The sequence below is a fragment of the Stomoxys calcitrans genome, chromosome 1 (assembly GCF_963082655.1).
Source record: "Stomoxys calcitrans chromosome 1, idStoCalc2.1, whole genome shotgun sequence".
Taxonomy (NCBI): Eukaryota; Metazoa; Arthropoda; class Insecta; order Diptera; family Muscidae; genus Stomoxys; species Stomoxys calcitrans.
This window is the reverse complement of record NC_081552.1, coordinates 199,900,894-199,926,425: the sequence shown is the minus strand read 5'-3', so window position 1 is coordinate 199,926,425 and position 25,532 is coordinate 199,900,894. Positions and strand designations below refer to the sequence as shown.

General features: G+C 36.8%; 1 protein-coding gene across 8 annotated transcripts in view; it reads right to left on the bottom strand.

Moving 5' to 3' along the window:
- Positions 1-25,532, bottom strand: part of LOC106083888 (RNA binding protein fox-1 homolog 2) — a 776,024-nt gene that overhangs the window by 100,376 nt on the left and 650,116 nt on the right. For all 8 annotated transcript variants that reach the window (XM_059370360.1, XM_059370351.1, XM_059370355.1 and 5 more), the window contains exon 6: positions 2,392-2,446. In XM_059370360.1, the coding sequence (XP_059226343.1) occupies positions 2,392-2,446 (55 nt within the window). The remainder of the gene's footprint in view (positions 1-2,391; positions 2,447-25,532) is intronic.

Here is a 25,532-nt window from a genome sequence, read left to right as displayed (position 1 = left end):
CCAGATATTCACAATGCACCAAATCCCGGAAAAGAAACGAGAAGGACAAATCAATACCTCCTTTACGTTCCATGTCTGAGTTTGGTATCCCTGCAAAATTAAAAAGACTCTGCAGGATGACACTAGCTGATACGCGTTTCTCAGTACTCAATAGAAAAGAAACTCTCGGAACCATTTAATACCAAACGAGGTTTCAGACAAGGAGACGGGCCTATCGTGTGATCTCTTTAATGTCCTGCTGGAGAAGATTATACGAGAAGCAGATGTGAATAGATATGGCACACTTATCACAAGAGAATACATGCTACTCGCCTATGACGACGACATGGACATCATAGGTCGGTCACCGGAAAGAATCGAAAGAGAGTCAGTAAAAATGGGTCTGACAGTAAATGGAGATAAGACGAAATGAATGGTTTAAACTCCCAAAGCACCTTGCACAACCGAACAGATAAGGAAAATGGAGAAAGTTGGGAACCACAACTTTCAGTCAGTAACTTTATCTACCTCGGCACCGACGTAACTGAAACGAATGACACCAGTTTTGAGATTAAGCAAAGAATAATACTGGCATACAGATGCTGCTTTGGACTAAGTAAGCAGTTTAGAAACAAGGCCACTTCTCGACACACGAAGATTACACTATACAAGACACTGATACTACTCGTGATGTTATATGGTTCCGAGGCATGGATACTTGTGAAAGAGGATGAGGCCGTGCTTGGAGTATTTGAGAGAAAGATTCTTCGTAAAATATATGGACCAGTTTGCGAGATAATGGAGTATAGCGGCGACGTATGAACCACGAGCTGTATGACGACGATAGCATAGTTACACGCATCAAAATACAACGGCTGCGTTGGCTAGGTCATGAAGGAAGGTCAGAAGGGATGAAGAAGCTCCAGCAAAGAAGTGTTTTGAAGGCAAACACGGTGGAAACCAAAAGTCCGATGGACAGATCAAGTGGTGGAAGACACCTCGAAACTTGGTGTCAGAGATTTTAGAATGAGCGCAGAAGATCGAGGCGCTTGAAACGCTATTCTACGTTCGGCTAGTGGAACAAATATTCAGTCATAGCCAATTAAAGTTAGTCAAATGAACTAAAGGAAGAATTGCTGCTTTTACTCTGCTGCTAAATTTCAGATAATCATGACCATAAATAAAAATAGTTTTACAAGTAAATGGGTAGGCCTTCTGGGAAGGCCTGATTCATTATGAGATGCTTGAAAAAAAAAACACAAAACGATTGAGAAGGACCCATTTAGAAGGCTCTACAGTAATTCGAAGGTCAATTGATCTTTTGTCTGTCCTTCCTTTGTCTATCCATATCTTCACTTGTCTGCCCATTTTTTGATTTTTTTGTTTTTGTTAAAAATTAAAATTGACTTTGAGGCGTTTAAAGGCAATACCTGAAACCGTCCCGTTTACAAACCATTAGTCGTTTGATTGTCTATCCTTCCTGAGTTATTCGTTTATTTTTCTGTTCTCTATCTACAAGTTTAAAATTACGCATCAAAATCAATAAAAATTCTTTTATCAATCAAAGGGCCAAGTAAACAAATTGACTCTATGTAATCCCTGCACTTCATTGTCATTAGCATTATTTCAAAGAAAAATACAGCATGGACCAATGGAAGGAAAACATAAAACTTTGATAAAAAAAATAACAATGTCATTAATAAATCAAAAAATTTCCACAGGCAAGATACAAAATTGTATCAGAACAAAGAAAAGTTGCCAGACTCAAAGCTTCTAATTTCATATCGCATAATAAAAATATTTATTTAAAAACAACAGTTGAAAAACAAACAATATTTGCACTAAGCCTAAATCGAAGGACACAATTGGTAGATTGTAAACAAATTTGGGATTTTTATAAAAATTTTGAATTAAAACTTAACCATTGAGACAGCATAAATTTGCTTAAAATGTCAAAGAATGTGTCTTTTTTACAAGACAGAGGAGCAAGATAATTGTTATCCTCATACTTTGAAGTTTTTGTTGTTATAATACTTAAAATAGCATTTTTCCCATCTATATAAACTCATCGTTCCTCTTCAATATAAAATTCATTTACATCTCATTTAAGAGAACTCCTGATTTACACCAGGATAAAGCATAAACGAAACAAACGCTTAAACTTTTGTTAGGTGGGAATTAAAAACAAAATGGTCCTGTTTTCTCAGAAAGACAGACAAGTGAGTTGTTGTTATGTTTCGAATTATTCCTCAAAAATACCACAACCAAAAATCTAATTAACTAAAGTTTTGCTTAACATTTAACAGAATCCGAATTAATGAATTTCGTTCATAACAAGGATTCCTGGATTTTCTGATATTCAACAATAGTGGAAAAATGTTTTTGTTTTTCTGGTTTTAATTTCATACTCACCATTGGGAACTGTGGTAACTTTTTTGGTTTGAACACGGGCTGTTGCATTATTGACCTGAATATGCAAAACGCACAAGAAGGAGGAGAAAATATAAAAATGCTTCATTAAAAGTTCTGTGAAAAATAAGAAATAAGAAGCAGAATAATAAACAAAAGTTGTTTGGTTTGCTTACATTATGCAGATCTTTAAGTATTTCAAAAAAAGAAATATTTCAACGAATTATCCTTAGATATGCTCAACAAAATTCAGCTGAAAAAGAGAAAGAATATTAAGCAAAAATGAAACTATTAAAAAGACCTCTTCCCAAATTTAAGATTCTTTCTAGCCAGGCAAATACCAAATACCAAAAATTTTGAGAAACAGCCCACAAAACATGCCCCAAAAATGTATGGTTACTCAAAACCAGCAAATTTCAAATGACGTCCAGCGGAAAGTTGAAACCGCAACAGATGACATTCTGCAGGATGGAGAGAACTATAATGATATGAGTGCAAGCAAATCGAAAATTCTATCAAAGAATTTAATATCAAACCGATGATTATAGTGCAGGCACATTCTACGGCACGAACAAGGAAGAATACCGGATAACAGATAGGCTTCTTAGGATATGAAAAGAAAAATTTTTTTGGCGGCCACGAGAATACTCTTGGGCCAAACTTTGATGACAGTATACTGGGTATACCACCCAGTCTGAAAGCAGACAACGTATCAATAACCCGGCTGAAGAATATCAAGGCAGTAGGAGTCGGTGGGTTGCCGTCACATCTATTTAAGGCCAGAGGCGGCACGCTAATGTGACGTCGTCTGCATAATGTGACTAGAATAATGCTTCTCGATGATTGAAATCTCAGCATACTATGTGTATATGAGACGTAGTAAGCTGAGACAAAGTGGTAAGAGCCGGCTTCAGAGTAATAAGTTTCTTACCAATCGCAAACAAGATACATTCAAGTGTATCGCTTAAGTATCATGCTAAAGAAATTAATATGACATACATAAGTGAAGAGGCAAAACACATGCAGCACTATATTGAGATACATTTTATCCAAAACATAAATTCACTTATGCCCAACATGGAAACTTTTATCCACAGCGTGCATATATCAATGCACAACGCGGATAATTTTATACACAACGTAAATAATGGTATTCAAAACGAGGATAATTGAATCCACAACATGGATAGATTTTTCAACAAACTTTATAATTTTAAACACTAAGTGGATAATTTTATCCATAATGTGGATAATTTTATCCATAACGTAAATAACTTTATCCACAATGTGGATAACTTTATCCACAACGTGGATAACTTTATTCACAATGTGGACAACTTTATCCCCAATGTGGATATCTTTATCCACGAAGTAGATGACTTTTTCCACAATGTAGAAAACTATATCCACAACGTAGATAACGCTATCCACAATGTTGATAATATTATACACAACGTTTATAATGTTAAACACAACGTGGATAACATTATCTACAACGTTTTGTAGGAATATTGGCCATTTTGTGGTGAACTTCATCCACAAAGTAAAAGTTCTATATGTTACGTGGATATTTGTGTCCACAAGGTGGATTATGTTATCCGCGTTGTGGATAACATAATCCACAAGGTGGCTTTGTAGTTAACTTCATCCTCAACTTCATCCGTAACTTGTATCCGTAACGTAGATATTTGTATGTATTTTTACTTAACGTGGATAATTTTGACTACCACGTGGTAGTAGTAGGATAATTTTATCCAAACGTGAATATTTTTATCCACAACGTGGATAATTTTATCCGCAATGTGAATAATTTTATACAGAACGTGGATAATTTTATCTACAGCGTGCATAATTTTATCCACAACGTGGATAGCTTTATCCACAACTTGGATAATTTTATCCACAACTTGGATAATTTTATCCACAACTTGGATAATTTTATCCACAACATGGATAATTTTATCCGAAACGTGGATAACTTTATCCACAACGTGGATAATTTTATTCACAACGTGGATAATTTAATCTACAACGTGGATAACTTTATCCACAACGTGGAAAACTTTATCCACAACGTGGATAATTTTATCCACAACGTGGATAACTTTATCCACGTTGTGGATAATTTTATCCACATCGCGGATAACTTTATCCACAACGTGGATAACTTTATCCACAACGTGGATAACTTTATGCACAACGTGGATAACTTAATCCCCAACGTGGATAACTTTATCCACAACAGGGTGTCTCCTCAGTTCTCATGTGGACCACCTCCATCAGGAGCCAACCAGTGCGAAGAGATAACTACATACTGTTTAAGCAATACCTTTTCGGCTGTTATAGCAGAGACCATACAAATCATTACCTTGTGGATAGATATCTATCGCCCAAAAGCCTTACATGATCTAGAGTGTGAGGTTCAGCGCTACAAGAGAGAACCTCTAGATCAAGCGGTGTATCAAGAGGGTCTAGATATGCAGATACTGTAGCAGATGCTGTTAGATACCGGGTGAATGTATTCCTTGGAGAACAACCGGCTCCCATTCCAACTGAAGAAATTGACCTCCTCCAGCAAACCAGAGTAGTTCTGGCTCAATTACGTTCCAGTAGACGCAGCCGCCTCAACTCCTACAGAGCAAGGATTGATGCCGACGTGCAAGATATATGTCCCTATTGTAACCAGAGACCGCACGTTACACGTCACCTGTTTAACTGCCCAGCCAGACCGATATCCTTGTGGACTTAACAATGAAGATGCTGTTATCCACAACGTGGATAAAGTTATAATAACTTATTACTTTATCCAGAACGTGGATAACTTATTCTCTAACGTGGATAACTTTATTCACTTTGTGGATAGAGTTATCCACGTTGTGGATAAAGTTGTCCACGTTCTGGATAAAGTAAAATGTTATTTTAACTTTATCCACGTGGTGGATAACATTATCCTCAGTGTTGATAACATTATCCACGTTGTGGATAACATTATGGATAGCATTGTTCACAACGTCTTGGATGAATCTTAGTCCACTTTGTGGTGAACTTCATCCACAACGTGGATATTTGTGTCCGCAGCTTGGATAACATTATCCACAACGTTTTGGATGACCCCCTTTGAAACTGAAAGTACTTTGAAAGGCTCTAAAAACACTTTTCATTGTGGTGATTTTATTTTGTGACCCCACATGTTTCTATACCCTACATCATGAGATGGGGGGTTTGTAACACCTCATTCCGTTTGTAACATCCCGAAATATGAACTAAGGCCCCATAAAGTATATATATTCTTAACCGTCATGACATTTGTCTGTCCGCCCGTCCGGCTATCGAAGGCACGCTAACATTCGGAGGAGCAAAGCTAGGCGCTTGCAATTTTGCACAAATATATCTTTCCGTGTAGGTCGGTTTGGATTGTAAATGGACCAAATCGATCCATGTTTTATGACTTCCAACAACTGAGATAAATATGGATCAAATCGGTCCATAAATTGATATAGCTGCCATATTAACTGATCTTGGAAATTGATTTCTTGAGCCAATAGAGGACGCAATTATGATCCGATGTGGCTATTTTTGTATCACTTCCAATAACTGTGCTAAGTATGGTTCAAATCGGTTTATAATCTGATATAGCTGTCATATAAACCGATCTTGGATCTTGACTTCTTGAGCCACTAGAGGACGCAATTCTCATCCGATTTGGCTGAAGTTTAGCATAAAGTGTTTTGTTATGATTTCCAACGACTGTGCTAAGAATGGATTAAATCGGTTCATAATCTGATATAGCTGCCATATAAACCGATCTTGGATCTTGACTTCTTGAGCCACTAAAGGGCACAATTCTTATCCGATTTGGCTGAAATTTAGCATGAAGTATTTTGTTATGAATTCTAACAATTGAGATAAATATGGATCAATTCTTAACAAAACCTGATGTAGCTGCCATATAAACTGATTTGGGATCTTGACTTCCTAAGTCTTTAGAGGGCACAATTCTTATCCAATTTTGCCGGAATTTTGTACAACGTCTTCTCCCATGACCTTCAAGATACGTGTCTTATTTGATCGTAATCGATGTATAGCCTCATACTTGGAGGCCACCGTAGCGCAGAGGTTAGCATGTCCGCCTACGACGCTGAACGCCTGGGTTCGAATCCTGGCGAGACTATCAGAAAAAATTTTCAACGGTGGGTTTCCCCTCCTAATGCTAGTAACATTTGTGAGGTACTATGCCATGTAAAACTTCTCTCCAAAGAGGTGTCGCATTGCGCCACGCCGTTTGCACTCGTCTATTAAAAGGAGGCCCCTTATCATTGAGCTTGAATCGGACTGCACTCATTGATATGTGAGATGTTTGCCGCTGTTCCTTAGTGGAATCTTCATGGGCAAAATTTGCAATTTGCATAACCTCATAAAGCTCCCATATTAAACGATCTCCCGGTTATGCTTATTGTTGTTGTTGTAGCAGTGTATTGTACACCGAGGCAGCAGCCCTTGCCGATGAAGGATTCCATCGGGTCAATTCGGTACGTACAACCGGCTGCCATGGGATTGATGCTTATTGATCCCCTAAAAGGCGCAATTCTTAACCGAATGGACGGTAATATAACCCAATGACTTCTACCACGGCCTTCAACTTTCAGTTCACTTATGGTACGAAAGGGACTATAATAGTTATTATCCATAATCCTTTGTTTGCCTAAAAAGAGATACCGCGCAAAGGATTCGACAAATGCGATCCATGGTGGAGGGTATATAAGATTCGGCCTGGCCGAACTTAGCACGCTCTTATTTGATGAAGATTATTTTGCGCTCACAACAAAATTCAAATAAGGTTTGACAGCACAATACTTCTTCTAGGTTTCTTGTCAGCAATATTGCAAATGCACATTTCCCAAACGAACATTCCATTATGGAACTGGCTGCTAACTTCTCACATATCCATAAATGATGTCCAATTTAAGTTCTAAATTCAATATTAACTGAATTTATTTTCTATAATACTTATTTGTTTAGAGTTAAATAATCACCTAGTATTCTTAGAACTGGGCTACTTGCTTAATGACACCTATAGCGATACAAGAGTATAATGTTTCTTTTGAGAGCTCATTAATAATAAGCTAACCTAGCCATTTAAGTCTCATAAATTCCAAAAGCAAATTCTCATAATTTTGATAAGATTTACCAAAAGCAGATTATGCTGGAAGCTTGTCTTGCCACAGTAAACTGGTGGTGATTTTTATGGCAATGCCGTCATCGCCTACAATACCTTCCATGGCAATGCCAACCTTTCAGTGAATTGGATGAAATGTTGCGGCGGGAGTGTTTGCAATTAAAGGACGTCTATCTTACTCGGAGATGGAGAATGCGGCTGGAAATGTTTGTTAGTTAGCAAGTGACTTAGTTAGTTCTATAAATATACACGAGTGAATGCCAAAATATAAGTCAACACTTGAATAAACCCTACAATTATTATGGTGTTATGTAAGGGACAGACGACTTGCTTTTGTGCCATGAACTACCATGTAATTGTGTGTGGCAGTAAATTGTAGTATAACATAAATCAACCGTTGTCGCAGAGTGGTATGAGACATTCCATGACGTTAAAAGGTTGAATGATTTTTCAAGTTTTCATTATTTGTCTCCCAAGGGGGAGAAAGTCGGAAGATACACACTCAGGTTTGTTACAGACAATATATCATTAGTAGAAGTTTCTGTTTGGTAAGGAACTTCATCACTACCAACCATGTTTTATTTCTTCAACCGGGAGATGGATTTATTTGGAAGCCATATTCTTTGGTTGGGCATCTGAAACTGAGTATCTGAATACAAGGCAATAATGTTTAATTTTTCTAAAAGTTGATTTATTCTCATTGGTCGCACAATGTTCATGTGATGTTTGATACAGTTTAAAGAACTATAAGTTCTGTATTTGTAATGTTCAAAATATTGAAAAATACTGTAAACATATCCTGCTGCTGTGTTCACAAATACTTCATATACAAGTACTTATTAACTTGAGGAGCGTACAAACCACAAAGTTGTTTGGGAGCAGCTGGATATATATGTGCATAATCTTTTCTGATTTTATGTTGCATTCAATGTGTGGGAGGGAGGAAACAGAAAGGATTTTATATACTAGAAGCGGCGATGTGAGAGTAAAGAATGTGCTAACGAATGTATTTGCACTGACTCAGTTTTAATTAAGCATGCATATAAATTAGCTTATGCCAAAAGATTAACACTCTTATGGGGATTACAATTACAGATTAGTACAAAATGATATGGGTACACCGAAAAAAATTATCTCAACGATGGAAAAGGAAGGTATGCGTGGGAATGGGGAAAGGTAAGGACCAGGTATTAGGAGTGTAGCAGTCCGAATTTTCAACTGAAGCGGAGCGGGAGCGGAGCGATTTTCAATCTCAAAACCCGCTCCGCTCCGACGAAGTAAATATTTTTTAAACACTTTTTTTATACCCTCCACCATATGGTGGGGGTTTACTCCTCGAAATATTCGTCTCAGATTCCATGAAGAATATATATTCTTGATCGCCATGACATTTTATGTCGATCTAGCCATGTCCGTCCATCCGTCCGTCCGTCTGTCTGTCGAAAGCTCTGGAGGGCGCAATTCCCATCCGATTTGGCTGAAATTTTGCATTACGTGTTTTGTTATGACTTCCAACAACTGTGAAAGGTATGGAGGAAATCGGTTCATTACCTGATATAGCTGTCATATAAACCGATTTGGGGTCTTGACTTTTGACTTTTTGTTATGACTTCCAATGACTGTACTAAGTATGGTTCAAATCGGTCCATAACTTGATATAGCTGTCAAATAAACCGATCTGGAATCTTGACTTCTTGAGCCTCTAAGGGGCGCAATTACTATCCGATTTGGCTGAAATGAAATTGGATAAAGTTGTGTCTTCTGGGGGATCGGGCTATGAAATCAGAGTGTCGATTCATAAGGTGGTTATAAATTATTATCAAAAAAATAACTGCAAGTGTTTGCACAAAATTGTAAGCTTTATCCATTCGAACGTTAATGTAGCTTCAAAATACGAATGGTTAGACTTGCAAGATTGAATTAGAATATTTAGCCGACGCATACGAAATAACGAATATAGTATACCCTTCATCCTATGGCATTTAATATAAGAGAATATTTAAATTTTCCTTTTATCGTCTTCATCATCATCATCATCCATGGAAATTGATTTATTGTGAGAAATCAAGTTAACTTCCGCCAGGATATTGCAAGCAAAGCAAATTTCACAAATAAAAATCTAATAATAAATAATATTTGAATGTAATACGATGGCTCTCTCTCTCTCTCTCTATCCTCTGGCTCTAAGTGTTGATGGTGGGAGGGATAAGTCCAATGCTTTACAAAAAAAAATTGGTTACATTATAGAAGAAAAGGGTGTTTCTACTCTTTAGGTAGATTTACCACTTCCTTTTCACATTTTTCCTAACTTCCAACGAAGCTGAGATGTGAAAAGCACAAATAACTTTATTGGAATATATAAATACATTTAGACTTGGGCAAAAGGAAATTAAGGAAACCTTTTTAGATTATGGTTGTATTATAAAAATGGTTTGAAACAGAATTAGAATGAAATCCTAAGGCTATCAAATGAAACTCAATCATGCACAGTCCCTGTTTGAACAGAAAAATTAAATTCTTATTGATATTCTCAGTAAGGAGTAAGGCATAAAATTTAAAACCGAATTTTGATATTTAATTTTATTAAATGTAAATTGAAATAAGCAGTTATTCTTAAGAGAATTTGTACGTAAATAATGGTTTTAAGTGCTTATTAAATTTTCAAATTAAATATTTTCATACATCTATAAGAGATTTAAAAGCTTAGCAGTCATATATTAGAAATCTCAAATTACTAAATCCACTTTGTTGTTTGAATTTTACAAAAAATAAGTTGTTTATATAGGACTTTATTCAACCAAGTCTTCCCAACCAAATCTTTTTCTATATAATGCTATAGATTCCATTTTTCTTCGGCCATAAGCTGCTACATTACAGAATTTGCAGCTTAAAAGTATGCTACAGTTTTGAATTTTATTCTAAACCATATAACCGATAAATTGTAGCCGTTGAGTGGAGCGAACGTGTTTTCATTTAGCTCCTTAAAGAAAAATATCCGTGTTTCGGAATGGTTACTACTTTGGGAAAAATTTTAAAGCCTTTTTGGAATAATGGACTCCAATGACCCAACAGCTGCGGTGGTGGCGACAGACCGTGGCATGTAGTCCTCCTGGATAAAGCAGAGGGATGCACAGTTCGTCCCCAGCCTTTAAGTAAAGGTGATCTTTCCCACTCGAATTCAGACAGCGACAGTGTGAAACATTCATTGCAGCCGAATCGAGAGATGAGGGCAGCGAGATGACGGCAGAAGTGCGCGATGGCTTTGCTAAGCTCACAAGCAGACCGAGAAAGCGAGCCGAGGCAGAACGAGGGAGACAGAAGAGTATGCACCGGCAGCGCAATCGCGCGAAAGTGCAGGATGTTGGAAGGAATAGAACTGACATTCCAGGCACTTGTACGGAAGCTAGAAAGAGAATCAGATCTCCCGAAGAAGAAGAAAAAGGGTTCCCCGCTTTTAACTAACATTTCCAGCACATCTATGGACGCTGGAAAGAGAATCAGATTTCTCGAAGAGCATAACCCTGCTAAAATGCTGAAGAAGAAAAACGATTCCCCGCTTTCAACTGACATTTCCAGCACTTCTATGGAAGCTGGAAAGAGAATCAGATTTCTCGAAGAGCATAACACTGCCAAAATGCTGTAGAAGAACAAGTAAAAACGTGCTAAGTTCGGCCGGGCCGAATCTTATATACCCTCCACCATGGATAGCATTTGTCGAGTTCTTTTCCCGGTATCTCTTTTTAGGCAAACATTTGATAAAAGGAAAGAAAGAATGCTGGAGCTATAATATTAAGTTATCGTCCGTAATTGTATTGAATGTTGGAGACCATAGTAGAAGTCGTTGTGTAAAAAAAATTGCAGCCAATTCGAATAAAAATTGCGCCCTTAAAGGGCTCAAGAAGTAAAATAACGAGATCGGTATATATGGGAGCTGGGTCAGGCCAGAGACCGATTCAGACCATAATTGGACACGTATGTTGAAGTTCATGAGAGAAGTCGTTGTACAAAATTTCAGTCAAATTGGATAATAACAGCGACCTCTAGATGCTCAAGAAGTCAATAACCCAAATCGGCTTATATGGCAGCTATATCAGGTTATGGACCAATTAAAACCATATTTGGCTCAGTTGTTGGAAGTCATAAAAAATAACACTTCTTGCAAAATTTCAGCCAAATCAGATAAGAAATGGGCTCTCTAGTGCCTCAAAAAGTCAAGATCCAAGATCGGTTTATATGGCAGCTATATCAGGTTATGTACCGATTTGAACCATACTTAGCATAGTTGTTGGAAGTCATAACAAAACACCTCATGCAAAATTTCAGCCAAATAGAATAAGAAGTGTGCCCGATAGAGGCTGAAGAAGTCAAGACCCCAGATCGGTTTATATGACAGCTATATTAGGTTATGGCCCGATTTGAACCACACTTAACACAGTGTGGTCATAACAAAACACGTTCTGCAAAATTTCAACCAAATCGAATAAGAATTGCGCCCTCCAGTGACTCAAGAAGTCAAGATCCAAGATTGGTTTATAGGGCAGCTATGTCAAAACATGGACCGATATGGCCCATTTACAATCCCAACCGACCTACACTGATAAGAAGTATTTGTGCAAAATTTCAAGCGGCTAGCTTTACTCCTTCGAAAGTTAGCGTGCTTTCGACAGACAGACGGACGGACATGACTGGATCGATTTAAAATGTCATGACGATCAAAAATATATATAATTTATCGGGTCTCAGAGGAATATTTGGAGGGGTTACCAACAGAATGAGGAAAAAAGTATAGCCCCATCCTATGGTGGAGGGTATAAAAACAGTTCCCCGCTTTAAAGTACTCTGGGCAAACCAAGCCAGCCATCCCCCAATGGGAACTCCAGACAGGTTCCTGCGGAGGTAGACAAAGTCGGATCAAGAACGAAGGAAGCGCGCACGGCCCCTGAGTCTTCATGGACGACTGTGACTACCAAAAGTAGGCCACAGCCATCACGGAAGGGGAAGATGGTCACTGTGAATGGTAAGGAGCCGCCCTCTTACGCCAGAGTGGCAACAAAGCACAACAGAGATGAGCTGACTTATGTAGGCATCAATATCAGCAGTGCATCCGATAGGATTCCACCAGATCATCGGTCCCAAGTGGACGCCGGTTGGAGGTATACACGCAGGGCGCAAAGCTCAACCTGGTGAGAAAGATGGACATCCCCAGCTTACAAAGGCGACGGTCTTCATCAAGGATGTGGGCGGCGAAATTGCGACGGAATGCATGATGAAGATTTAGATATAGCCGCCATATAGACCGATCCGCCGATTTAGGGTCTTAGGCCCATAAAAGCCACATTTATTATTCGATTTTACCGAAATATAGAACAGTGAGTTGTGTTAGGCACTTCGACAACTTTTTGCAATTTGGTCCAGATCCATCCAGATTTGGATATAGCTGCCATATAGCCCGATCTCGCGATTTAAGGCATTGGGCCCATAAGAGGCGTACTTATTGTCCAATTTCGCAGAAATTCAGGGCAGTAAGTTGTGTTAGGCCCTTCGACAACTTTTTGCAATTTGGCCCAGATCGATCCAGATTTGGATATAGGTGCCATATAGGCCAATCTCTTGATTTAAGGTTTTCGGCCCATAAAAGACGCATTTATTGTCCGATTTCGCCGAAATTTAGGACAGTGAGTTGTTTTAGGCCCTTCGACAGCTTTCTGCAATTTGGCCCAGATCGATCTAGATTTGGATATAGCTGCCATATAGACCGATCTCTCGATTTAAGGTCTTGGCCCCATAAAAGGCTCATTAATAATCCGATTTCGCTGAAATTTGACACAGTGACTTATGTTAGGCTTCTCGACATCCGTATCGTATATGGTTCAAATCGGTCTATATTAGGATATGGCTACCAAATATATTTTGTTCTTCAAAATTGAACAAAGACTTGTACTTATTACACCACTCAATAACCGTGTCGAATTTGATCCAAATCGGACCATATTTCGATAAAGCTGGGGCATAAATTATGCATTTTTCAGCGGATTATGACAATAAATGGTTTACATATATACCCGAGGTGGTGGGTATCCAAAGTTCGGCCCGGCCGAACTTAACGCCTTTTTACTTGTTGTACTGATTTTCTTGCCAGGATTCGAACCCAGGCGTTCAGCGTCATAGGCAGACATACTGGCATGTTTGGTGGGTTAATATCCACATCCCCCTTTCAACTTAACCTATACATTTGACCATAAGCTGCAGCATAAAATTCAAATATTGTCACCTAAAAATATGCAACAAAAAAAAAACATATATATACTCATATGTATATATATATATTTTTTTTTGTTTTAAATACTATACCCTTACTTTGCATTGTATTTTCTATTTTAATTAAATCAAGTTGCAATAAAATATGTAAACAAATGCCCAACTCCCTTTTAACGCCTTTGAACTGACTAACCAACCACATTCACCCAGTTTTGGGTCATAATTTTTGGTTTTATTCCTCGTTGCATCTATCGGGAAGGGACTTTCGACCATAAATATGTCGCCAGACATGCTACCCAAGCCAGTTCAACTGAAATGAATCTAACGAATTTGCTTCAAAGGGAGGACTCAAAGGATACGAGTTTTACATATAAAATTCAATTCTCTTCATGGCTACTGCATGCTACAATGCTCTTGTTGGTCATGATGCAATTGTGGTTTGCCATTTTGGTAAACAAACCCTTCTTCTCTTCTTATTATTATTTTATTTCTCATTTAGTTGGTGTATTCTCTATTAGCGAAGCCGATGGCATGGCCTTTGTGAAGCATGAATGTATATGACACTCTAAAAAAAAAACGGCTCCCTAAATTGTGTTGACTGACAATTGCAAATTTTGCCCATGAACATTTCACTAAGGAACATTTCACAAAGGAACATGGACATCATATCAATGAGTGCAGTCCGATTCAAGTTAGACTCAATGATAAGGGGCCTCCTTTTTAAAGCCGAGTCCAAAAGGCGTGCCGCAGTGCGACACCTCTTTGGAGAGAAGATTTTACATGGCATAATACCTCACAAATGTTGCCAGCATTAGGAGAAATTGTGTTGACTGGGGATGTCTTTTAGGTTTAGTGCTTTTTTGTGGATTTTGTTTAATGTATGGTTAGAAATCTTCATGTACTATGCTAATGTACTATACTAAGGGTGTTTCTTACTCACAAAATTTCATAATAAGAGTTCATAACAAAATTCCAATTTTATAAAATAGGGACACGGCACCGTCAAAAAAGCATGTGTAAACCAAGAAATTGGCTGTCCAATACGCCATATGCCAATCCGATGGAGTTTTCTAATTGGCTCAATTTAAAGAACGAGGTAAGGACTAAACAAAGCCGATAACTTGCTTAGGTGTATGCCCATAGTGGCATGGGGTGTATCTCCATGGGTTGGAAAGAGGGTGGATCCGGACCCTCTTTTCAGCCTAACCTAACCTAAGGACGAAACAAGTAAAAATGTGCTGGGCCGAACCTTGCTTAAAATGTACTTAAGTGAACTTCGTTAAAGGGCATACTTAATTCGCAAAATCATGAAAAATTTACTTCTAGGGTCCCTAGAAGACAAATCGGGAAATCCGTTTATATTGGAACCATATCGGTTAGAGACAGATTTGAACTATACTTACCATTGATATTGGAAGTCGTAGCAATATACTACGCACACAATTTCAGCCCAATCGGGTAACAATTTCGGCTTCCAAGGGCTCAAGATGTCATATCGGGAGATCGGTTTATATGGCAGCAACATTAGGTTGCTGCCATTTCGCACGGAGTGTTTTGTTCTATTATGACTTCCAACAACTGCGTCAAGTACGGTTCAAATCGGTCTATAACCTGATATAGCTCCCATGTAAACCGGTCTCTCGATCACCCTTGTTCGTTTCCTAGAAGCTTTAATTTTTGTTGGTTTGACAGAAGTTTGGTATGTAGAATAAAATTATGGCCTACAACTTGATTTATTTTGTATACATTTTTAGCAGAACCCCACCACCATGGTGGGTTCCCAAGATTTGGCCCGGCCGAACTTAGCACGCGTTTATGACTAAAATAAATATGTTTCTTTTATTAACAAAGAAACACAAGGAATTTTCATTAAAATGTTTTTATGACAAGCTATTAACACACAAAAACTAGCAATTTCAATAAATATGCAATGCAAAAAAAAAAACTTCCTAACCCCTCAAGTATGCAACACAAAATTTCTTTGATTAAATTCCTACTAAATAGTTCTTCAAATATTTTGCAAAGTAAAAAAAAAAACAGCATACTTAATCTCAATGTATATAAAGAAACAATGCATAAGGAGGGGGAGAGTGAGATAAGAGGTGATAGGGGTTTTTAAAGGAAACTTTAATTTCTTGCTATTAAATAATAAATGTGCATAAAAATTTTATGTTTATAACACAATTCTCCCTTTATCTTACCTCTTACCTCTCTAAACTAAAAACTATGCATTTGATATGCGCTGTAAGCAAAACTGGTATAACTTTTAAACTGTTGAGCATTTTTTTTTGCTCTTAAAGTATTTTATGGCAACAATTCATTAAAATACTTTGAACATACTTGCTGGCGTTCAAATAACATTTTGTGCAACGCATACTTTTAGGAGTTGAATACAGATTTTTTTAAAACTATTTCAAGATTTCATTGAAGTTGAAGATAGTAGGGTGGGAGTATCTTTGTTGGCATACATCAAAACTGAAGGTATGTGCTAGCACTTCAAGTTAATTGTTTAACAACAACAACACATACACATACATAGTGCCCTAAGGTATGCTATGATCTTTTGGTAATTAATCCATAGAGTATTCCGGCTGTGGCAGATAAGAAAATTAAAACTTTTATAATTTCGAGATTGTAAAAATTATGCAAAATAAGTTCAGCGCTATGTTGAAACCTTCTTATCAAAATTAATTACTTATAAAAGCTGCTAAGGGATGAAAGAACTTAATATTACATTTTAAATGGAAACTAAAGTTGGGGAAGATTTATATTTTCGTTATAATATGAAGAAAAATGTTGTAGGAAACTCAATATTCAAAGAAAATTTCCAAAGAATACAATCTTCTGAAATGATTTTCTTTCAAAAAAAAAAGAAAAAAAAAACTAATTTTAATTAAATTTTCTATGAAATGCAAATTGAATTGGTATGAGCTTTTCTGTGGAAACGAAAAAAAAAAATTCTTATGGAAATCTCGATTTGAAGTTTCATCAACATTTCAAGGAAAGTTTCAATGAAAATCAAATTGTACCAAGCTTAAAGATAAACATCTCAAATTCTTTTCCATTAATCATTTGATATAACAACAGTGTCCAATATATTTAGTAGCGCAATCAAACATCCTTTCATTAATGTTAACAAAGCTGCTTACAGCTAACATATTTGTATATGCAAATTAAGTATAAAAAAAATAATTCGATATTTTATAAGAATGAGTTTGCCCCTATCCAAATGTCAGACATTGAAGAAAACTTAATTAGTTTTATACTCAATGTCCAAAAAACACCTCCTCCTGGCGGTCAATCATGTGTTCACATAATATTATATGTATATATACATAAATATTATAATTTAATGTTTTCATTTATTTTAAATATATATTAAATTAGCAGATGGACTGTTGTGACAGGTCAATTATAGGCAAATTGAAATAAATTATATTGATAAATTGCAATACGTTTTATAATTGATTTTTATACCCTCCACCATAGGATGGGGCCATACTAATTTCGTCATTCCGTTTGTAACACTTCGAAAGAAGCGTCTAAGACCCCATAACGTATATATGTTCTTGATAGTCATGACACTTTAAGTCAATCTATCCATGTCCGCCCGTCCGTCCGTCTATCAAGAGCACGCTAACTTTCGAAGGAGTAAAGATAGGCGCTTGAAATTTTAAAGAAATACTTCTTACTATTGTAGGTCAGTTGGGATTGTAAATGGACAAATCGGTCCACCGATCTTGGATCTTGACATCTTAAGAGTTTTGTTGTGACTTCCAAGCACTGGCCAAGCATGGTCTAAATCAAACCATAACCCGAAATAGCCGCCATGTAAACCGATCTCCCGATTAGACCTCTTGGGCTTCTTGACTTCCAACAACTGTTTCAACTATGGTCTAAATCGGTTGATAATCTGATATAGCTGCCATATAAACCGACCTTGTGTCTTGACTTCTTGAGCTTCTAGAGGGCGCAATGCTTATCCGATTTGGCCGAAATTTAGCATAAAGTGTTTTGGTACGACTACCAACAATTGTGCCAAGTATGGTATGGTCAGTTGATAACCTGATATAGCTGCCATACAAACCGAACTTGGGTCTTGACTTTAATAGAGTTTCTAGAGGGCGCAATTCCTATCCGACTTGGGTTGGAGGTCATTTGGAACTGTAGATGGGCCATATCGGTCCATGTTTTGATATAGCTGCCATATAAACCGATCTTGACTTCTTGAGCTTCTAGAGGGCGCAATTCTTATCCGATTTGGCTGAAATTTTGGAAATATGGTCTAAATCGTTTCATAACCTGATATAAGCGCCATATAAACTGATCTTGAATCTTGAGCTTCTAGAGGGCGCAATTCTTACCCGATTTGGCCGAAATTTTGCATGAAGTGTTTTATTTTGACTCCCAAGAACTGTACCAGGTATGGTATGGTCGGTTGATAACCAGATATAGCTACCATATAAACCTACTTTGGGTCTTGATTTCTGGAGGGCGCAATTCCTATCCGATTTGGCTGAAATCTTGCATGAGTAATTATGATATGACTCCTAACAACTGTATAAAGTATTATCTAAATCGGTTGATAACCTGATATTGTGCCATATAAACCGATCATGGGTCCTGACTTATTGGGCTTCTAGAGGGCGCAATGCTTATCCGATTTGGCTGAAATTTTGCATGAAGTGTTTTGGTATGACTTCCAACAAGTGTGCCAAGTATGGTCCAAATCAGTCCATAACCTAATATAGCCGCCATATCAACCGGTCTCCCGATTAGACTTCTGGGGCTTCTAGAGGGCGTAATTCTCATCCAATATGGTTGAAATTTTGCATATCTCATTTTGGTATGACTTCCAACAACAGTTTTTAATATGGTCTTAATCGGTTGATAACCTGATATAGCTGCCATATAAAACGATTTCCCAGTTTGACTTTTTGAACCTCTGGAGCGCTCGATTGCCTGAAATTGCTCAATTTGCCTGAAAGGTGGTGGTGGAGGTGGTATTTTTCTAAGACTCGTAACGCTCATGGAAAGTACGGTCCATATCGGTCAAAAACTTGGTATAGCTCTGTACAGTCTTCTCGGATTTAGATCCCATTTCGAACCCAACATATGCTAGTACGCTCCTGTGCTCATATAACTGACTCACTTCTATTTATACCCAATTTTATTGCCTTTTTCATTTCCCTCATTTACAATGAGTGTCCACATTTTTGTTCAAACATAATTTAAGTTCTTTACATATGCAATGATGTTCCTCAATTTGTAATGCCTAAATGTATGCTATACTTTTTGATACAGCATTGCCCAAAACACCTTTAACTAGGCCAAAAATTGTCATAGGGTCTCCTCATCTTTGGGAAATTTACTTAGGTTCATGTGCGCACTTCTGGCCTCCCTTGACGAAAAAAGAAGAACGTAGATAAATTCTTGTTTTATTGCAAGTTGTAGCATATATTAAGGTGGCCATGACCTTATTCGTGTAAATTTATATTCAGTAAAGTTTGAACACTCACTAAGTTTACACTCCAAATGAGATGCGCATTTGCTGATGCGAGCTGGTGCAATAAAAAAGGTTTAAAACATTCAACAAACTAGGGGGTTGGGGGGTTGTGTGTGGGAGTTGGGTTGAGGGTACTTGGTTGGCGTTTGCATACATTTGAATGTAAATAAGACTACTACTCCTACCATACCTTGCACATTCCGTTGCAAAGCAGATATGCAAAATAAAAAACTTTGACAAAAATATCAGCGAACAAAAAACAAGTCAGCAGCATATTTGCTTATTTTGCATGTGAATATATTTGCTTGAGCTAAAACAGCCTTCAACATATGCAATGAAATTCGTTGCGAGAATTTTTTCTATACATGTTTAGGCATGCATAATAACGTTAAGGCTTTATTTGGCTTGCTGAAAATTGGCTACTTGTGAGAATGGTGACAGTGTTATCATAGATAAAGAAACATAGATTTAAGTGTTAAGACAATATTCCACCCACCAATACGGCTCACCCCATTTAATGGTGGTGTTTATAAAAACATTAAATTGCGCATTGTTTTAGACAAATTTAGGTCCATTGTGATATCACGACCCCTGCACTAGTAATCCAAGCACGTTACCAACTCGGCTACCGGGGCGCCCGATATTACAAATAACAAATTTACCCGTGAACATCGTATCACCTTGAGTTCACATTTAAACTTTCTTTAGTAAACGAAACTGGTGCTTGATTTTGCATATTACCACAATATCTACGCTTATATATGACAATTTGCTAGTGCATTGGAAATATAAATTGTAAAGTGGCGAACACAAAAAAGTTGTTTCCATGTTTTCTGATGTTCTTTATGAAACTTATTGCAAAAACGAACGAACAGAAATTTTCTCTTGGTAATTGCATACATTCAGGCGTTCAGGATTAATAAACAACAAAAACATATATAAAACTAAAACATGTCCGGCCGGGCCGAATCTTACATACCCTCCACCATGGAACGCATTTGTCGAGTTATTTTCCCGGTATCTCTTTTCAGGCAAACAAAGTATAAATGGAAATAATTGCTATGCAATTGAAGATATATCAAGTTATGGTCCGATTCGGGCCATAATTGAATTGAATGTCGGAGAACATAGTTGAAGTCGTTATTAAAAATTTCAGCCAAATCGAATAAGAATTGTATATTGCACCCTCTAGAGGCTCAAGGACTCAAGAGCCCAGATCAGTTTATATGGCAGCTATATCAGGTTATGGACTGTTTTAAACCATATTTAGCACAGTTGTTGAAAGTCATAGTAGAACACATCATGCAAAATTTCAGCCAAATCGGATGAGAATTGCTAGAAGCTTAAGAAGTCAAGATCCTAGATCGGTTGTTGTGGCAGGTATGTCAGGTTATCAACCGATTTGGACTATACTTAGCACAGCTATTGAAAGTCACTTCAAAACACCTCGTGCAAAATTTCAGAAAAATCCAATGAGAATTGCGCCCTCTACTGGCTCAAGAAGTCAAGATCCAAGATCGGTTTATATGGCAGCTACATCAAAACATGGACCCATATGGCCCATTTACAATCCTTTATGGGGTCCTAGGAGAATATTTCGATGAGTTACAAACAGAATGACGAAATAAGTACACCCCCATCCTATGGTGAAGGGTATGAAAAAAATTATATGTGTATATTTTCCGTTTGTTTTTATTTTAGCACATACAAGTTTTACTATCACACAACATACAGTTTGTTTGCATAGAATTAGTTTAATGAAGTTTATAATTAGAAAATAGTTACAAAAGTCTAAGTAGACCACATGGGATTATTTGAAAAGAGAACTCTGTGTGTGTATCAGATAATTAGAAAAATGTTTCGCCTAAAGTTATGCTATATTTTAAGCTTTTTGTATATGAAAACTATGTATGGAGAAGAATATTAGAGAAATACTAGTATAAAGGGGGAATAATTTGAGTTTTCCTTATTTTCAATATTTTTATTGCAACATGAATTTATGAAAGGCTTTATGTGAAACTACATTAAGTTTGAAATAACCTGGAATTGCTACTGCCAACTAATGATGAAACATGACAAGTTATAATGAAAACCGCATGGAGTTCAATTTAGAAAGAATTCTTTGTTTGTTTAACTTAACATTTATTATAGTATGGAATAAAACCTACCCAATCGGGGAATCTGCCAATGGTGTCGGCAACAGACGTGTATCCACCTCTCGCGGGAATCTTCTATATGCTTGAGGTGTGATACAAAGAGAAATAGTTGAATCGCTAAAATGACGCGGTAGGCTGTGAGCATACTTAAAGGCTTTGGGGTGAACGATCAAGACTTTTGCATGTTTGCGCTATTATCTTTGGAGAAGATGCCTCTGGGTGGGCATTACTACAAATTAAGTACACATTTAATCCGCATGGACATCAGAAATGTTAATATCTGTCGATGGTGTCATAGCACTGACGTTCCGGAAGGTAGCTTTCATTTCCTCTGCCAATGTTCAGCTTAAGTCGTAGTAGAAATAGAATACTTGGATCTTTCATCTTTTGGCCACTAGAGGGTAAGTCCAGTCAGACTCAAGGACTTCTTGCCGGCGTCCAAATGGTATGAGATAGTGCGTTGATGGACCCTCTTAGCCTATTTTAGACAGGTGTTGCGTTTTCGCATCAGTGACTTGGCGAACATTTACATATATATATTGGCTGTATGTTACTAGCTTATATTGAACCAGTAAGGAAAGCCAATAGTCGGGCGGTGCCGTCTTTATAATACCCTACACCTACCCTAAAAGTACGAAGTGCGAGATATATCTAATTCTAAGCAAATGGAGATCACCGTAGCGCAGAGGTTAGCATGTCCGCCCATGACGCTGAACGCCTGGGTTCGAATCCTGGCGAGACAATCGAAAAAATGTTCAGCGGTGGTTTTCCCTTCCCAATGCTGTATCCATGTAAAACATCTCTCCAAAGAGGAAAAAATGAGGACCTTTATCATTGACCTCAAAACTTGAATCGGACTGCACTCATTGATATGTGAGATGTTTGCCCCTGCTCCTTAGTGGAATGTTCATGGGCAAAATTTGCAATTTACTCTGCAATGCCATTACAGCCACTGCAACAAATTTCCATGAAATTAAAATAAGTCCTTTCGAATAATCTGTTTGGTATCGTAGTTTATCATTTTTTACATAAGAGTTTATATGATGCTGGCTTTAATTATAACGCATGAGAGTTGGACAAATGGTTTAAAAATTTGTTTGAACAGCAGCATCGAAAGGTTGAGTACACAGAAAAAAATCCATAACAACTTTAATGAAGACAACTACAACAAGGAAAAAGGCGTTAAGCTGGGCCGGGCCGAACTTTGGATCGGGTATCGGTTTAAAGAAATTTTCACAGTGAAAATTTACTAAAGAAACTTTCACAGTGAAAATTTACTAAAGAAACTTTCACAGTGAAAATTTACTAAAGAAACTTTCACAGTGAAAATTTACTAAAGAAACTTTCACAGTGAAAATTTACTTAAGAAACTTTCACAGTGAAAATTTACTAAAGAAACTTTCACAGTGAAAATTTACTAATGAAACTTTCACAGTGAAAATTTACTAAAGAAACTTTCACAGTGAAAATTTACTAAAGAAACTTTCACAGTGAAAATTTACTAAAGAAACTTTCACAGTGAAAATTTACTAAAGAAACGTTCACAGTGAAAATTTACTAAAGAAACTTTCACAGTGAAAATTTACTAAAGAAATTTTCAGAGTGAAAATTTACTAAAGAAATTTTCAGAGTGAAAATTTACTAAAGAAATTTTCAGAGTGAAAATTTACTAAAGAAATTTTCAGAGTGAAAATTTACTAAAGAAATTTTCAGAGTGAAAATTTACTAAAGAAATTTTCAGAGTGAAAATTTACTAAAGAAATTTTCAGAGTGAAAATTTACTAAAGAAATTTTCAGAGTGAAAATTTACTAAAGAAATTTTCAGAGTGAAAATTTACTAAAGAAATTTTCAGAGTGAAAATTTACTAAAGAAATTTTCAGAGTGAAAATTTACTAAAGAAATTTTCAGAGTGAAAATTTACTAAAGAAATTTTCAGAGTGAAAATTTACTAAAGAAATTTTCAGAGTGAAAATTTACTAAAGAAATTTTCAGAGTGAAAATTTACTAAAGAAATTTTCAGAGTGAAAATTTACTAAAGAAATTTTCAGAGTGAAAATTTACTAAAGAAATTTTCAGAGTGAAAATTTACTAAAGAAATTTTCAGAGTGAAAATTTACTAAAGAAATTTCCAGAGTGAAAATTTACTAAAGAAATTTTCAGAGTGAAAATTTACTAAAGAAATTTTCAGAGTGAAAATTTACTAAAGAAATTTTCAGAGTGAAAATTTACTAAAGAAATTTTCAGAGTGAAAATTTACTAAAGAAATTTTCAGAGTGAAAATTTACTAAAGAAATTTTCAGAGTGAAAATTTACTAAAGAAATTTTCAGAGTGAAAATTTACTAAAGAAATTTTCAGAGTGAAAATTTACTAAAGAAATTTTCAGAGTGAAAATTTACTAAAGCAATTTTCAGAGTGAAAATTTACTAAAGCAACTTTCAGAGTGAAAATTATCTAAAGAATTTTTAAAATGAAAATTTTCAAAAGAAATGTTCACATTAAAAATTTACTAAAAAAAAGTTTCACAGTGAAAATTAACTATAAAAAATTTCACATTGAAAATTTCCAAAAAAAAATTTCACATTGAAAATTTACTAAAACTGGTGTCGGATATAAAAATTTCACTGTGAAAATTTTCACTTAATTTACTGAAGAAATTTTCAGAGTGAAAATTTATTAAGTTAGGTTAAACGTCTACCTCAACGAACTTGCCACGTATTTCGCTGCAAAAGATTTGAAGATATATGGCATTAAATCTTCAGTCGCATTGTTCACTACAAATATGCATGAGGTGGGTAAGGAGCTGAATGTGATAGATGATAAATTAAAGATTCGGACCAGTGTGCCAAAATACTTGGTGTCATCTTGGACAGCTTTTGCGCATTCTCCCCATATGCCACAGCTATTTGAGATAAGATCAAAAGCAAAAACAAGGTCCTCTAGTCATTTGCCGTCAACACATGGGATGCTGACAAAGAAACCTTATTAGCCACCTTCAAAACAACTGACCCGCCTGTGGTAAGTTATGCAGCTCCAGCGCGGTCTCGGCAGCTATGTGACACGCATTGGAATGATATTCCGATCTGTCAGAACTGCGATTCTCGCGTGAAATGCCTTCATCAGGAGACAAAGATCCTAACCGTGTGGAGACATAACTACATGCTGTCTAAGGAATGCCTTCTGGGCTGCTATCGCAGGAACCATCCAAATCATCATCTTGTGGAAAGGTATCCACAGGCCAGAAACCTTAAGCGCTACAAGAGAGAACCTCTTGTTCAAGCGGCATATCAAGCGGGTCCAGACAACATACATATAGGCCGCAGAGTTTTTAAAAAAATTTTATGGTTTAAAATTTTTTAGTCAATTCCTGCAACAACCTTTCTTAAGTCGATTTTCACCGTAAAAAGATTTTTATACCCACCACCAATGGATGGTGGTGTTAAGTACCGTAAAAATCGGTCTATAACCTGTTATAGCCTCCATATAAACCGATCTCCCGATTTGACTTAGTGAGCCCCTGGAAGCCGCAATTTTCTTCCGATTTGGCTGAAAATTTGCATTCGGTGTTCCGTTATGACCCACATTTCGGCGACATCGTACAATAAATGCACCTTTTATGGGCTCAAGACCTTAAATCGAGAGATCGGTCCATATGGCAGCTATATCTAAATCTGGACCGATCGGAGCCAAAATTAAAAGAGGATGTCGAGGGGCTTAACACAACTCACTGTCCCAAATTTCGACGACATCGTACAATAAATGCGCCTTTTATGGACCCAAAACCTTATATCGAGAGATCGGTCTATATGGCAGCTATATCCAAATCTTAACCGATCTAAACCAAATTGAAGAAGGAGGTCGAAGGGCTTAACACAACTCATTGTGCCAAATTTTGGTAAACATCGGACAATAAATGCGACTTTTATGGGCCCAAGACCTTAAATTGAGAGATCGGTTTATATGGCAGCTATATTCAAATCTGAACCGAACTGAGCCAAATTGAAGAAGGATGTCGAGGGCCTTAACACAACTTACTCTTCCAAATTTTG